At 42.0% G+C, this 12,849-nt stretch overlaps 3 protein-coding genes across 3 annotated transcripts; 1 reads left to right on the top strand and 2 right to left on the bottom strand.

Annotated features, from left to right (window-relative positions):
- Nucleotides 1-2,239: 2,239 nt before the first annotated feature.
- LOC115577050 (uncharacterized) lies at nt 2,240-3,760 on the bottom strand. The gene is made up of 3 exons (XM_030409840.1): nt 3,697-3,760; nt 2,664-3,546; nt 2,240-2,541 (listed from the first exon to the last, which is right to left on the bottom strand). Exons 2-3 carry the CDS (start codon nt 3,466-3,468, stop codon nt 2,522-2,524), a joined length of 825 nt encoding a protein of 274 aa, XP_030265700.1. The 5' UTR covers nt 3,469-3,546; nt 3,697-3,760; the 3' UTR covers nt 2,240-2,521.
- A 1,293-nt stretch (nt 3,761-5,053) lies between these two features.
- Nucleotides 5,054-8,567, bottom strand: LOC115576520 (NACHT, LRR and PYD domains-containing protein 14-like). Its single transcript, XM_030409053.1, has 5 exons — nt 8,560-8,567; nt 8,159-8,461; nt 6,098-6,367; nt 5,838-5,921; nt 5,054-5,733 (listed from the first exon to the last, which is right to left on the bottom strand). The coding sequence occupies exons 1-5, from the start codon at nt 8,565-8,567 to the stop codon at nt 5,667-5,669; spliced, it is 732 nt and encodes a 243-aa protein (XP_030264913.1). The 3' UTR covers nt 5,054-5,666.
- A 596-nt stretch (nt 8,568-9,163) lies between these two features.
- Nucleotides 9,164-10,389, top strand: LOC115576519 (kynureninase-like). Its single transcript, XM_030409052.1, has 4 exons — nt 9,164-9,237; nt 9,336-9,388; nt 9,533-9,618; nt 10,156-10,389. The coding sequence occupies exons 2-4, from the start codon at nt 9,340-9,342 to the stop codon at nt 10,387-10,389; spliced, it is 369 nt and encodes a 122-aa protein (XP_030264912.1). The 5' UTR covers nt 9,164-9,237; nt 9,336-9,339.
- Nucleotides 10,390-12,849: the final 2,460 nt, after the last annotated feature.

The following is a 12,849-nucleotide window of genomic DNA, read 5'->3' as shown; positions in this document are numbered from 1 at the left end:
ACACACATTAACTTATGGACTGTACAGCCTTCTTAATCTATTTATTTATCTATTTATTCCGATTTAGTTTTTTGTATCTGTCGTGATGGCGTTTATTCTGTTTTTATCTTTTGTCTTCTGATATTAATACCTTTGTGTATACTTTTTATCCATATTTCCATGTCCAGAGAACTGTTTTCACTGTTATGTCACTGTCTCTGTTGATGTTGTAAATGATGTCTTGTGTGTGTAAGCAGCCAATTCTTTTTAACTGCAACCAAATCTACCGTCAGGTACAAATAAGGTTACCTTACCTTAACTTATACTTTGAACATTTTCCAATTTCTGGAAAACCCAAAAATTCTGATTTTCTTTCCAGAATTTTTTCAATTTGTTTTTTCATCTCAAGAGATTTCTTTTCTGAAAATAAAAAGAAAGACACATTTATTTATAAAAAAAAATTGTTTTTTTTGTTTTCTTTGTTTGTCCAGAACTTTAAAAAAAATATATAATACATTACAAATTCTTAGGAGGTTTTTTTTTTCAGGCAAATTATTATTATTTTTTTTTCAGAATTCTTTTTCTTTTTCTTTTCTTTTCTTTTTTTTAAAACAGATTTTAGTTTTCAGTAGAAGTAAGATTTTTCTCAGGAGACTTTTAAAGTAAAAACTTCAGCGGGCGGATGGTTCAGCACATGAATGCACAGAATAAGTTGGAAAAAACACAAAGACAGGAAGTTTAAAGGATGAAACCTACAAATAAAACAAGAAACAGTTCTAAACTAAACCAACTAAAACCACAAACCCTCAGAAAAATTGTCATCATGATTCAGCAGGAAGAAGACACAGGAGGAGGAGGAGGAGGGAAGTTAAAGAGAAAAGATGTTAAACAACTTGAAACTGGACATGTTGTGTCATGAAAGCTGAATTATGCTTCAGAGACGAACAGCTGCTGCCGCTCGACCTCCTCTGAAGCGAGAGAATCTGCTCGATGTGTTTTGTGTGTAGGTGGCAGCAAAGCTCCGACTGTCCACGCCAATTATTTCATCTGCGGCTCTCAGACGGGGAGCCACAGATGGGATTTCACAGATGCTGAGACGAATCGGATTGTGACAGACGGGATGAATCACATTTTCTGAAGAATTCTAATTTCTTTTTTTTTTGTGAAATTTGCAGGTCAGTGTAAAACCAGTGAAAGCAGCCAGCAGACTCTGGCAGAGAGTTTCTGAGTCTTTTCATGCTGCTTTCATCTGATTATATGGTGTTTTTCAAACCAGACTGCTAAAACAAAAAGACACAAAATGTTTTAAAGGTAAATAAAATAATAAAGAAAGGAGATCTAAAGAGAAGCAGGAGAGAAGATGTTAAAAGGAGGATGGGTGGAATTCTTCCAAACAGCTCAGACGCGTCAGATTTACAGCTTTAATGACGGATGTGTGTCGGAGCGTGTCATTAACATGTTAAATTACAAAGCTCACCTCTGTAATCCAGAGGGCGGGACTCTCCCAGAGGATGCTGGGAGTTGATGGGAACGAACTGGGAAGAGGCCGTCTCCACCTCAGACTGTCATCTGTCTGTCAACAGTTCTCAGATTATCTTCAGACGAGTTGGAAACAAGATGGACGTCAGTTTAGGGTAGAAATGAAGAGACACAGGACGAAAAAAACTGCGATGAACTGATAAACAAGGCGCCGTGATAGCTTTTAAACATAACACAGACGTTAAATCCAGCATGTTTAAATATTTATAACAGTGTTCGCCTCGGGTCAGATCCCAAACTTTTTTTCCCATTTCCTGTTCTGAGTCTTTTAATTGCAAAGACAGTAAAATGAAAGTGGTAGTTTCGTCACTTGGCCCGCACAGGCTGTACTTATGGAGGGAAATCATCTCCCACCGCCCGTCGAGCGTGGCTGAAAACTGGCAGCGCTGCTCAACGAGTCATCGACTCCACCGCTGAGCAGGGCTACAGTCTCATAATGTTTCCAGTGTCGGGTGACACCTCGAGGCCAGTCGAAGACAAAACACTTCTCAGGGCAGAAAAAGACGACAGACGGTAGTTTGATTTATGGAAGGTTAAGAAACACATTTAATAACTTTAATATAAGCTGTAATTATGAGTTTATTTTGGTTTGTCTGTATCATTATACCTAAAATACTCATTACATTAAACACAGCATCATCAGTGATAGCAGTCAGTGTTGTTGGTAACGTATTAACGACCCCACAGACATTCAGTGTAAAGAAAAACAGAATATTTTCAGTTGTTTTCAAATTGTTTTATTTAATAGAATTGCAGAATTACAGCGTTAACTGTTTCCACTGCACACGTGTACCTCTCTCTCTCCCTGCAGCCATGCTGATGCAATACAGTATGTTAACTATTTTGTTTATGCAGTTTCCTAGCAGCCATCTTTGTCAGTCGGTTTGGCTGACGTCCAATGTCTGCAGACAGGTTTACATGCAAGTTCCCTTCACTAAAAGAAACAACCACAGCCTGGTTTCAGAGAGTTCGTGGCAGGAGGAGATGGGAGGAGGTGCGGTGGTCAGCGAGGCCGCTGGCTGCCTGGAAGACAAAGAGACACAACAAAGACAAAGTCAATCAGGTAAACACAGTAGACAGGTCGCAACAACAACTGAGACTGACAGGAGAGGTTTTCAGGGCCTTTCATTAACTCTGTGTCTCACCTGTGTTCACCTGTCTACCAGTGACCACGACCGTGACCACGACCACGGCCACGTCCATGACCACCGTGACCTCCACCATGCTTGTGGCCGTGCTTTTTACGTCGGCCGCCGTGACCGTCATCCTCGCTGCCGCTGCCGCTCCCGCTCCCGCCTCCACTGCCACTCCCATGACTCCCACTGCGGCGACGAGGGCTTGAGTCACGTCCGTGTTCGCGGTCTTCACGGCCGGGGCTGCACCTCCTCCGGTGGTCGTCATCGTGGTCAGGGCTGTGTCGCCTCTGGTGATCATCCCCATGGAGATCATCCACACAGCGATCATCCCTATAGCGATCATCTCCATGGCGGTCATCTCCATGGCGGTCATCCCCATGGCGGTCATCCCCACAGCGATCATCCCTATAGCGATCATCTCCATGGAGATCATCCCCACAGCGATCATCCCTATAGCGATCATCTCCATGGCGGTCATCCCCATGGCGATCCTCCCTATAGTCATCTTGACAGCGATCTCCAAAGGGCTCATCTCCTCCATAGCACTCCTCTTCTCCATAGCGTTCGCCGCGTCCATGGCGTTCGTCTTCTCCATAGGGTTCGCCTCCTCCATAGAGTTCGTCTCCTCCACAGAGTTCCTCTCCTCCATAGCGTTCACCTCCTCTATGGCGGTCATCTTCTCCATAGCGTTCGTCTCCTCCACAGAGTTCCTCCCCTCCATAGCGTTCACCTCCTCCATAGCGTTCGTCTCCTCCATGGCGTTCGTCTCCTCCATGGCGTTCGTCTCTTCCATGGCGTTCGTCTCCATGCCCATGGCCCCCGTCGTGACCTCCCTGAGACTTGGGGTCGTTGCGGGGATCAGGCCCCAGGTTGTAGCCGTGGGCCGGCTTGTCTGTTGGAGCACCAATAAAAAGATTTATTACAAGAATAAAGCGACCACTTGGATAAACGACCGTTTCAACAGGACAATACTCAGAGAGACGGTATTTTGTTCAATAAATTAATATCACAACAGAGAATAAACACGAGAAGAGTTTCATACCTGAACCGCTGCCAAACATTTCTTAGCCTTGGCGTTTGTCTGGAGGGCAGATGACTCTTTAATTACAGCTCTAAATGAGAGAAAACAGGGAGGGGCCTGTTAACAGATCAGTTAAACCAGTTTGACTTGAAAGTTGCAGGCACAGCAGGTGACACCTCATTAAAAAGCAGAAAAGCAGATACAGTTTCTGCAAGTGAGACATTATCTGCCAAGAATCATCTTCTTAGAAAACAAAAACAAACCTTGACTAAGTATTTTCTGTTCAACCCCGTCACTTCTCAATAACACGCAATCTTTCATCTTAGTGTCTAATACAACACTGGTCTGCCTTTTTCCTCAGTGTTGTGTTAAAAAAAGTCAAAACTTTCTTCTGGATTCTGACGTTGAATTTGATCAAAACAAAAGTAGAATTTGGTTTTCTGTTGAGTAGAGCTTAATCACATCTGTGCAGCTGTTTTCTCTTCAAATCTCAACAAAAACACAGAAGATGCCTCTCACTCTGCAGGATTCTGGACTCTACGTGCAAATTAGTTCACTCTAATTCAACTATACCTCAAACTTATACTTTACACAGGGTGTACTTACCTGAGTCAGGTAGCAGTCGAGACGAGTAGCTTCTGTGAGTGACTTGACGAATGAGTACTAATAACAGCTGTTTGTATTCTTGTCCTGTCGCATCAGGAAATGGGGCGGGTGGAGTGGAGGGCGTTGTCATATGCAAACCTCTCTGGTTTCATATGTTTGAAGTATGTTGACTTGATCCTGAGCCAAACAAAACCACCTGCAGTATCACCTGCTCAAAAGTAAACAACTGAACTTTTTTTAAAATAATATTTGACATTTTAGTTTTCTTTAAGTGATGCCCGCCTGCAGCTCTCAGCTTCAAGCCCATTGGTTCCTTAATCAGGAAATAATCCTAATCTATAACATGCAAAATAAATGTTACATGTTTACTACATATGAACACAATTTTACACAGTTTTTGTCGGTCCTCGGAGACGATGACACCACCCATGACTGAAGAGATTCTTTGCTGTAGTGCTGGTGCCACTCTGAAACCAGTTTTCCAGCAAGAACTGGTTCCAGAGTGCCTGTTGGCATTTCTTCAACACTATAAATACAATTGTATTGAATGTTAATTGTGCAAATGTGTCGCAAAATAAACAATATAAATGTGCAGAAACAGTGAGGTTTTTCTTATGAGAAGCTAAAAATAATTAAACTCTACCGCAAATTAAAGTTGTATCAACATTGTGAGAAACACTTTCTTGAAATAATTTGCTTTTATCACATTTCAAACATTTTCTCATGAATTTATTGCATCATTACTCTGACAAGTCATTTAACTAATGCTTCCAAGAATACAAAAAGACAGTTATCACAAAATACAAAATCCAAAATTACAAATATTCAAAATACTTATTTAAAAAAGTTACATCCTCTATTTGTTTTGCCGCTATCAAAAAATAGTTACGATCCCAACAGAACAGTGTATAAAAACACCATAAGAGAAAAAATAAAATAATAATAATCATTAGCAAACACTACCGGCTGCTCTTGGCCTCCATACAAACAGTCTTGTCTAACAAGGTAGAAATTCTGAAGTGGTCTTCAGCATGTGAAACATCTCGTCTAACCTGATGTGACCATGTTACTGCAGCACCACAACTGCAGTATGTGTACGTTTAGCAGTATTTTCTGCTGGGATAATCTAGTCTAGGCCTCGTACTTTAGTAGTAATTTCATTTTACTATCGTTAAACAAACTGTTAGTCCCTGAGCAACATACAGACCTTTTTCGGGTTATTCTGGGGGAACAAATGTCGAATTGGTGCGCTCCAGGTTGCAAGAAAAAACTGACATAATTTAACCACCTGAAAGACTGAGGATGGTGATCAGAGATAATCAAGAGGGACATCAGGCTTTATATCAAGGTAAAATAACACGACGACAGCTAATGTTGGCGTCCAATCACCACATTTCAAACTGCTTCTCTGTCTTAAAGGGTGTTCTGTCCTCAATGTTGTTTCCAAAGAGTCTAAAAAACCAAAGCAGAGAAACATCACTCACTCACCCACAATAACATATGTAACAGTATTAATCTAATCTGAGATGATGAAACGCAGATGTCTTATTTCTCACCGCACAGTGTCCATGGAGGGGTTGATGGAGACCAGTTCAAGTAACATGTCAGCAGAAGCATCAGTGATCTTATTGTGACTCAGACTGTAACACAAACACAGGAAGTGACACGGAGGATATTTATGACTGTAAATCATATCAGCTGCTGCTGGTGGAGGCAGTACAGGTTCTGTCCAACACACAACAGCCAGGAACACACACACATACAGAACATAACTACAACTATATATATTGTTGTGTGTGGACAGACTGATACTCACTCCAGGACTTGGACTTTGTGCAGATGTGTGAGGAGTGAGAGCAGCAGCTGGTCAGTGAGCTCACAGTGACTCAGGTCCAGTTCTGTCAGCCCTTCAGAGACGTCCAGCAGCTGAGCCAAAGCTCCACAGGAGCTCTGATCCAGTGTGGTGTGACTGAGGTCCAGTTCTCCACCCAGGGCTCCACACAGGGACACCGCCCGTCTCACTGTGTCTCTGTCTCTGTTCACAGGAACCAGGGACAGCAGCTGGAGGACGACAGTCTTACTGGCTCTGAACAGGAGAATCACAACAAAGAGCGACTGTTGAGGCTGATTTATGGTTGAATGTGGGTTCTATGCAGAGACTACAGCGTCACTTATGCATGTGGCCTTTGCTGATGTGACTGTACTTTCTCCAGTAAACACACTGATCCCTTCAACCCCTTGCAAACACTCTGCCTGACCCAGCTGTGGCTCTGGTCTAGGCCTTCAGACATTGGGCTGAAAACACTTGTCAGTGTAGAGCGGGGGTTAAAACAAAGACAAATCCTGAGCCTGAACTTTTTTGTGTGCGTGCGTGCGTGTATTGGGGTGGGGGTGGTGGGGGGTTATTAACATTTATCATTAAAAATATTTATTTTTTCCTGTGTTGAGTTTACTCCATTGACAGTTTTGTGAGAGCAATTTTATCTTCAAATATTGCATTTCTTTTTACATAAATTTACCAGGGGTTGAGAGAGGTTGAAAGACAAATTCATGTTCTGATGAACGTGCATACGCGTACTGTAAATTACCAAATAATAGCCGGGTTTCAATTAACCGCAGGGTCCCCTTTAAATGCTGGGTGCAGGTGTATATTTAGGTAAATAACGGTCGAGGAGCCTGAGATCAACACGCGGGAATGAGTTATCAGCAAACGGGCACGCCACAAGAGAGTGTCCCGTAAAATGATCAGGGTGATGGAGAAACAAATGTACGAGTGACAGCAGAGATGAGGAGTTTGCCGCGAGTGCTGGTCGGCTGAATCGTTTCCTCCGCCGCAACAACTTCACTGGCAGAAGGATGCTAGAGAATTCACAGAGAAGCTGGAGAACTTTGTGACATTTTCATCCCGGATTTTTGAGAGGAGGGAATTAAACGCCTGTCTCAAATTGCCGCCTGGTCCCAAATAAATGCCTGGTCTGTTCAGTGACTGAAACAAATAAACGCCCGGCTATTATTTGGTATTTTACGGTGTTTTCAAGTCTCCCACACGCGGTCAGTCATTGATGCCGGTACGTCAGCTGTGGTTGTTGCTCCCGGTAAACGTGTTGTGTGTTGGAGAGCGTGAACCGTTGCTCTATGAGCCGGGTCTGATTCGTTACGTGGTAGCACTTTTTTTTTTTTTTTACCGCTAGTTGCATATATCAGCTTTGTCGAGCACAAAGTGCAGGAGCAAGCGCCTGCTGCTCTTAACTTCTTGCACCAGCTACCAAAAGGGTTACCGTATTTCTCTATTTCTTCCATCTCCGCCCAGCACCATTTATTTCTTAATCCGTTATCAATTAGGACGGCATCTATCCCAGGCTTCATGAACTTGCTCGCCATCCTAATCTCCTACGTGACGTCTCTGCATGGGTATCAATGCAGCAGACTCGGTTGAAGCACATTTTTCTAAGACCCGCCCCATTTTACTTCTGATTGGCTAATGATGTTAGTTTGAGAGAGGGAGAGTTGTGTTCCCATCATATCATTGGCAGACGCACTCATGAACTCTCAAGTGATAGCAAAAAATCTGGCACGGTGTCGGAGTACTTAAAGCCCTGAGAGAGACTTCGGAGGAGAAGCCGGTGAGCGAGGACTGCAACACTCGAAGAGGTCGGCGTGTTTACTGGGGAAACTGCTGGTCACAGTCACCTGTACTGGCATCGCTACTAATCACTGCAGGAGAAGCGAGGACGACTCAGAACCCTCATGTATTTTTCTCTTCCATGTATCTACACAAAGATTGTGCCACAGGTACGCGTAGATTTGATGCAGAAGCATAATCAACATTTAAAATGCATAAACATGAATGGTTTAGGTCATTGTGTTGTCTTCCCACCTGAGGAGGACTCTGTCCAGGACAGGAAACAGCAGGTCCAGTCCGCTGTCCTCCACCTCACAGTCCTGCAGGTGGAGCTGAGTGTGCTGGCTGCTGTGTCTCAGGATGGTGGAGACGGCCCTGCAGTCCTCATCAGTCAGACTGAGAGTTTCACTCTGACCCTCCTGCAGCAGCTCCACACAGGAGGAGCAGGACAGATCCAGCCTGTGCTGCAGAGTCCTGAGCAGGCTGACGGCTGCCCCCTGCTGGGCGTCAGAGGCAGCACAGCAGTGGATCAACTGCAGCAGCAGATTTCTGTCCACACTGACAGGAAATATATAAAAAATAAAATATTATACACCAAAGTTGTATATCTTCCACCAAAGTTTCTTGCTTCAGATTTGTACTGTATTTATTGTAACTGTGCCATAGACAGCTTTCCTGTGCAATAAACATTCATAACTGACACCTGAAGACTCAGTGTGACATAAACCTATAAGATATAATAATAAAAAAAAACATACTTGCACTGAATCAAATATGTAACTTCAGTAAAATTGATAAAATGATGTGCAAAAAAATTGGAGTGTTTCAATTTAGTTTATTTTAAATAAAAAAAATAAAAAAAAATATGTTGGACCAAAGTAAAAAAAAGGAAGAAAAAGTATAATTGGTATCAGATATCTTACTTGAGAAAAATTGATAAAATGATGTGTAGCAAAACTAGGAGTGTTTTTATTAGTTTATTCTAAAGTAAAAAATAAACTTGGATGTAATAGTTTCCCAAAATGAAAACAAGTTAAAAAAAATGGTTTATGGTCTTTATAATAACTTATTGTTTTACTTTTTGTGAATGTAAATTGTTGTCTTGGTCAAAAGAAGTATTTTGATTTATATTAATTAAGAATTGATGGTTTCAACCAAATCAGATGTATGATTTGGGAAAACTAATAAAATTAGCTGTAACGTAATTTTTTAAGTTAATCCAATGTCCTCCCAACCACAAGCACGACTGTCTGCTCTCAGTATCTGAACTCAGGGGCTGGAGGTCTCGGCGCTGCATTTATCCACGAGAAACACAAACACACCATCAAACCTGCGTGAGAGCTTTTTTCTTCTAAATGTTTAAAGTTTCAGGTTTGTTTTTCATTTCTGATCGAGCTGCTGTCATCATGTTAACATCCTGATTGTTCTTCAGGCTGATGGGATGGTGGGGACACAACCTGGACACTCGCTTCCAGATGAGCAACGGTGAGCAGAAATCAGTTTAAAGCTGCTGTTTGCTGCCATCTTGTGGTCTCATAGGATATTACATCTGCCACATGTGTATTAACACAGAAACTGAAGTCTCAGACATTTTGTGTTGTTAACATTTTTTAATTCTTGCGTCCTCAGCGTTGGAGCTGCAGCCCGGAGTGCGCGGCTTCAGACTGTCCAACCAGCCCATCCTGCTGGTCTGCCCCCTGCAGGCCAGTCTGGAGGTACTGCAGATGTAATGGTTGAAGGAAAGAACTTCCCCAACATGAGCAATATTCTTTAATATAATTATTGAAATAATAGGAATTATGCACTTAAAATCAGATATTGATAATGATGTTTGTCTGTGTTTTGTCTTTCAACAATCAAGAAAGATCCATATTTTCACCAATGCCTATTTTTTTTTTTTTTTTTTTTTTAGGATTTAATGGATTTCAACCTTTTCTTGCAGAAATTATCAGATCACAGAGTAATGACTATCTGATGTTTTTACTTTAAAGTCAAAAAATCATTCCAATAATTTCCATTTTTAAAAATATTTTTTTTTCCCAGAGAATTTTTTTTCCTTTTCAAAAACATATTTCTATTTTTTCAAGATAATTTTTTGGTTTTTCAAAAAAAAAAAAAATTCTTCTATAGGAAAAAAAATATTTTTCTGGGAAAAAGAAAAAACAACAAAGAAATGGAAAAAAATAAATGACAACAAAAATATATATAGTTAACTTCATTAACTTCACCTCGGTTGAATCTCATTCTTCCAGGTGTTCAACATGACCAGTATGCAGGCGCTGCGCAGGAAGTCCGTCCTGCTGACGGGTTACCTGGAGTACCTGATCCAACAGTATTACACCAAAGACGCGGCGCAGCCTCACAAACCTCACGTCAGCATCATCACACCCTCCGACCCTCAGCAGAGAGGCTGCCAGCTCTCACTCTGCTCTCCATCCACATCCAGAAGGTCTTCCAGGAATTGGAGAAGAGGGGCGTCGCTGTGAGTAGATCCTCAATAAAGAAATCTCATTATTGTTTCCCTGTTCATGATCTCTCACTTTAACTCTGTAATCTCAGACAAGTCCAGAACAGCTTTATTCTCAGTTATGCTCAATATTTACCAGATTCCCTTAATGTGACCTGTTCACATATTTGTCCTTCTGATTTTGTGTGTGTTAAAATGTGCTCTACCCTAACTAACACTCTGCTTGTACATTTGATTTAAACACAAATAAACTAAACTAACACACACATCAGTAGATAAGGGGATGACTGGAAGACATAACGGCGAGTTCTGATGCACCTGGAAGAATATGACATATTACAAACTTAGTTCCTTATTACAGGATGGTTTTCAAACGTCCTTCAAACTGTTTATTTTGTACTTGTTGTGACTGTCTTTTCATTCTCAGGTGACAGTCAGTCATCCGAGCCTGTGCAGCTGCATGCTTGACAGATCTACCACAGCAAGAAGCTGCTGGATCACACAGCAACTTCTGAACAGGTATGTATTTTAAACAGGATTTGTTTTTTTACGTTTGGTATGATTATGGACAAGCTTCTATTAACTTTGCAAGTCACTACTGTTGGAACCTCAAATAAAGTTTTTAAATGATATATGATAGGGCTAAACATACTCTCTCCTAAACAGAGTGACCCATAACTTTGCTCAGGTTTTATGAAAGAGTATCCAGCTTTGTCTTTAGTGATTCACTCTTATTTCTGTTCATTTGGAAAATCAAGACTGCGTATGTTAAGAGGAACTGGTCTAAAGCTACTTGTTGTGTGGCTGGCAGCCGCCTGGTCTAAAGCTACTTGTTGTGTGGCTATAAAATTACTGTTGCTGATGGTTCATTGTAACATAACCCCTTGCATACACTGCTGAGAAACCAGACACAGCGCCCTCCCCTAGCTCCGCAGACTGGCAGACATTGGATTTGAACCAGCCTCCTGCACCGCTGGTTATTGCAGTAGCACCGTTGGTCACTGAACTGCTGTTTGCGTAAGCCTCCACACTACCAAGTCCACTTCGCATTGGGAACTCTTCTCTGGGTTCAATTGTTATAACAGTGGGACTGAAAAGCTGAAAGGGAAAAGTGCCCAAACTAGCAACCTGGGGACTGCTTACCAGGCCTCTATCAGACTGAGCTACTGGATCCAACAGATGCTCTTCGTCTCTGTCACATTTCACTCTTTGAACATCAACACTTGAAAATCAAGTCAATCAAGAATCAAACCCAGGACCTCATAACTTCCAACCCTAATGTATCCTACTGCCAGTCAGTTACTGAACCCATTGTACTACAGGGTCCACTCCACATTTGGACCTCTTCTCTGGACGCTTTTGAGTTTCTGCTTTTTAGTCCGACTATTATAATAATTGAACATAAACATGACTTGAACCCACAACCTCAGGACTACTGACCTGGCTTCTATCAGCCTGAGGTAACAGATCTGACTGATGCTCCTTGTTTCTTTCACATTTTATTGTTTAAACCTTAACACTCAAAAATCAATCAAGAATGAAACCCACAACCTTCAGTCTTCACAGCATCACTTTATCTTCCTGAGCTAATGTTTTATAGTGTTAATTCTCTTCCTGAGAGGATTTCACTCTTTGTTTTGGACAGCAGGTTTAAAAACCAGCCAAGTACCAAGGGTTTGAACCTCAGGACTATGGACCACAGATCTATCAGCCTGAGCTACTGGTTCTGACTGATGGTTTTTGTTTCTGTCAGATTTGACTCTTTTGAACGTCAACACTCAAAAATGAATAAAGACTTGGTTTCACCTGGTTTCACCTGCTGAGCTAATAGGATGCATCAACTAAGCAGTCTCTCAGAGGTTTTCACTCTTTGTTTTGGACAACAGGTTAAAAAATGACAACCTCCAGACTTCACTGACTATTAAATGACTTCTGTCAGCCTGAGCTAACAGATCTGACTGATGCGCCCTGTTTCTTTCACATTTCACAAGCCCTTTTTAGATAGAAAAGGCGGCACATTTGCTCCAAGGTAAGGACGGCAATTTGTCGGCCTGTCTTTCTAAAACCAAGGTATAATATTCCTCCTTTTCCAAAGCCGCCTCTGAGGTAGGTGTAAACATGTGACGTGACATGAAGCTCGAAGTTGGGCTGCGAACGGTGACAACGAATTTGTCTTCAAAATAAGAGCTTTACATTGCACCCCATTGGAGTTTAGAGCTGGGTTCTTAGCGGGGGGGCTTTTAATTTGAAAGTAGCGGCCATTCTTAGCTTGCTGCTACAACAACAAGCTAACACAACTAAACAGCTACAGAGACAGAGGAGACGCTAGCATCTCCTGGATCTCAGCGGCTGTCCAGTTGCTCATCTTGACGTCCGCGGATGAAGTGATGGACTGACTGCTGTGATCAGCTGTTTCCTGGTTTTAAAACTCCCCGGCTGTGGGTCGCACAACAGTGCACGTCATCAACACCTCCGCCCA

The sequence above is a fragment of the Sparus aurata genome, chromosome 24, assembly GCF_900880675.1.
Source record: "Sparus aurata chromosome 24, fSpaAur1.1, whole genome shotgun sequence".
In the NCBI taxonomy this organism is placed as follows: domain Eukaryota; kingdom Metazoa; phylum Chordata; class Actinopteri; order Spariformes; family Sparidae; genus Sparus; species Sparus aurata.
The sequence above is the reverse complement of the archived record's forward strand: the minus strand, read 5'-3'. Positions and strand labels throughout refer to the sequence as shown.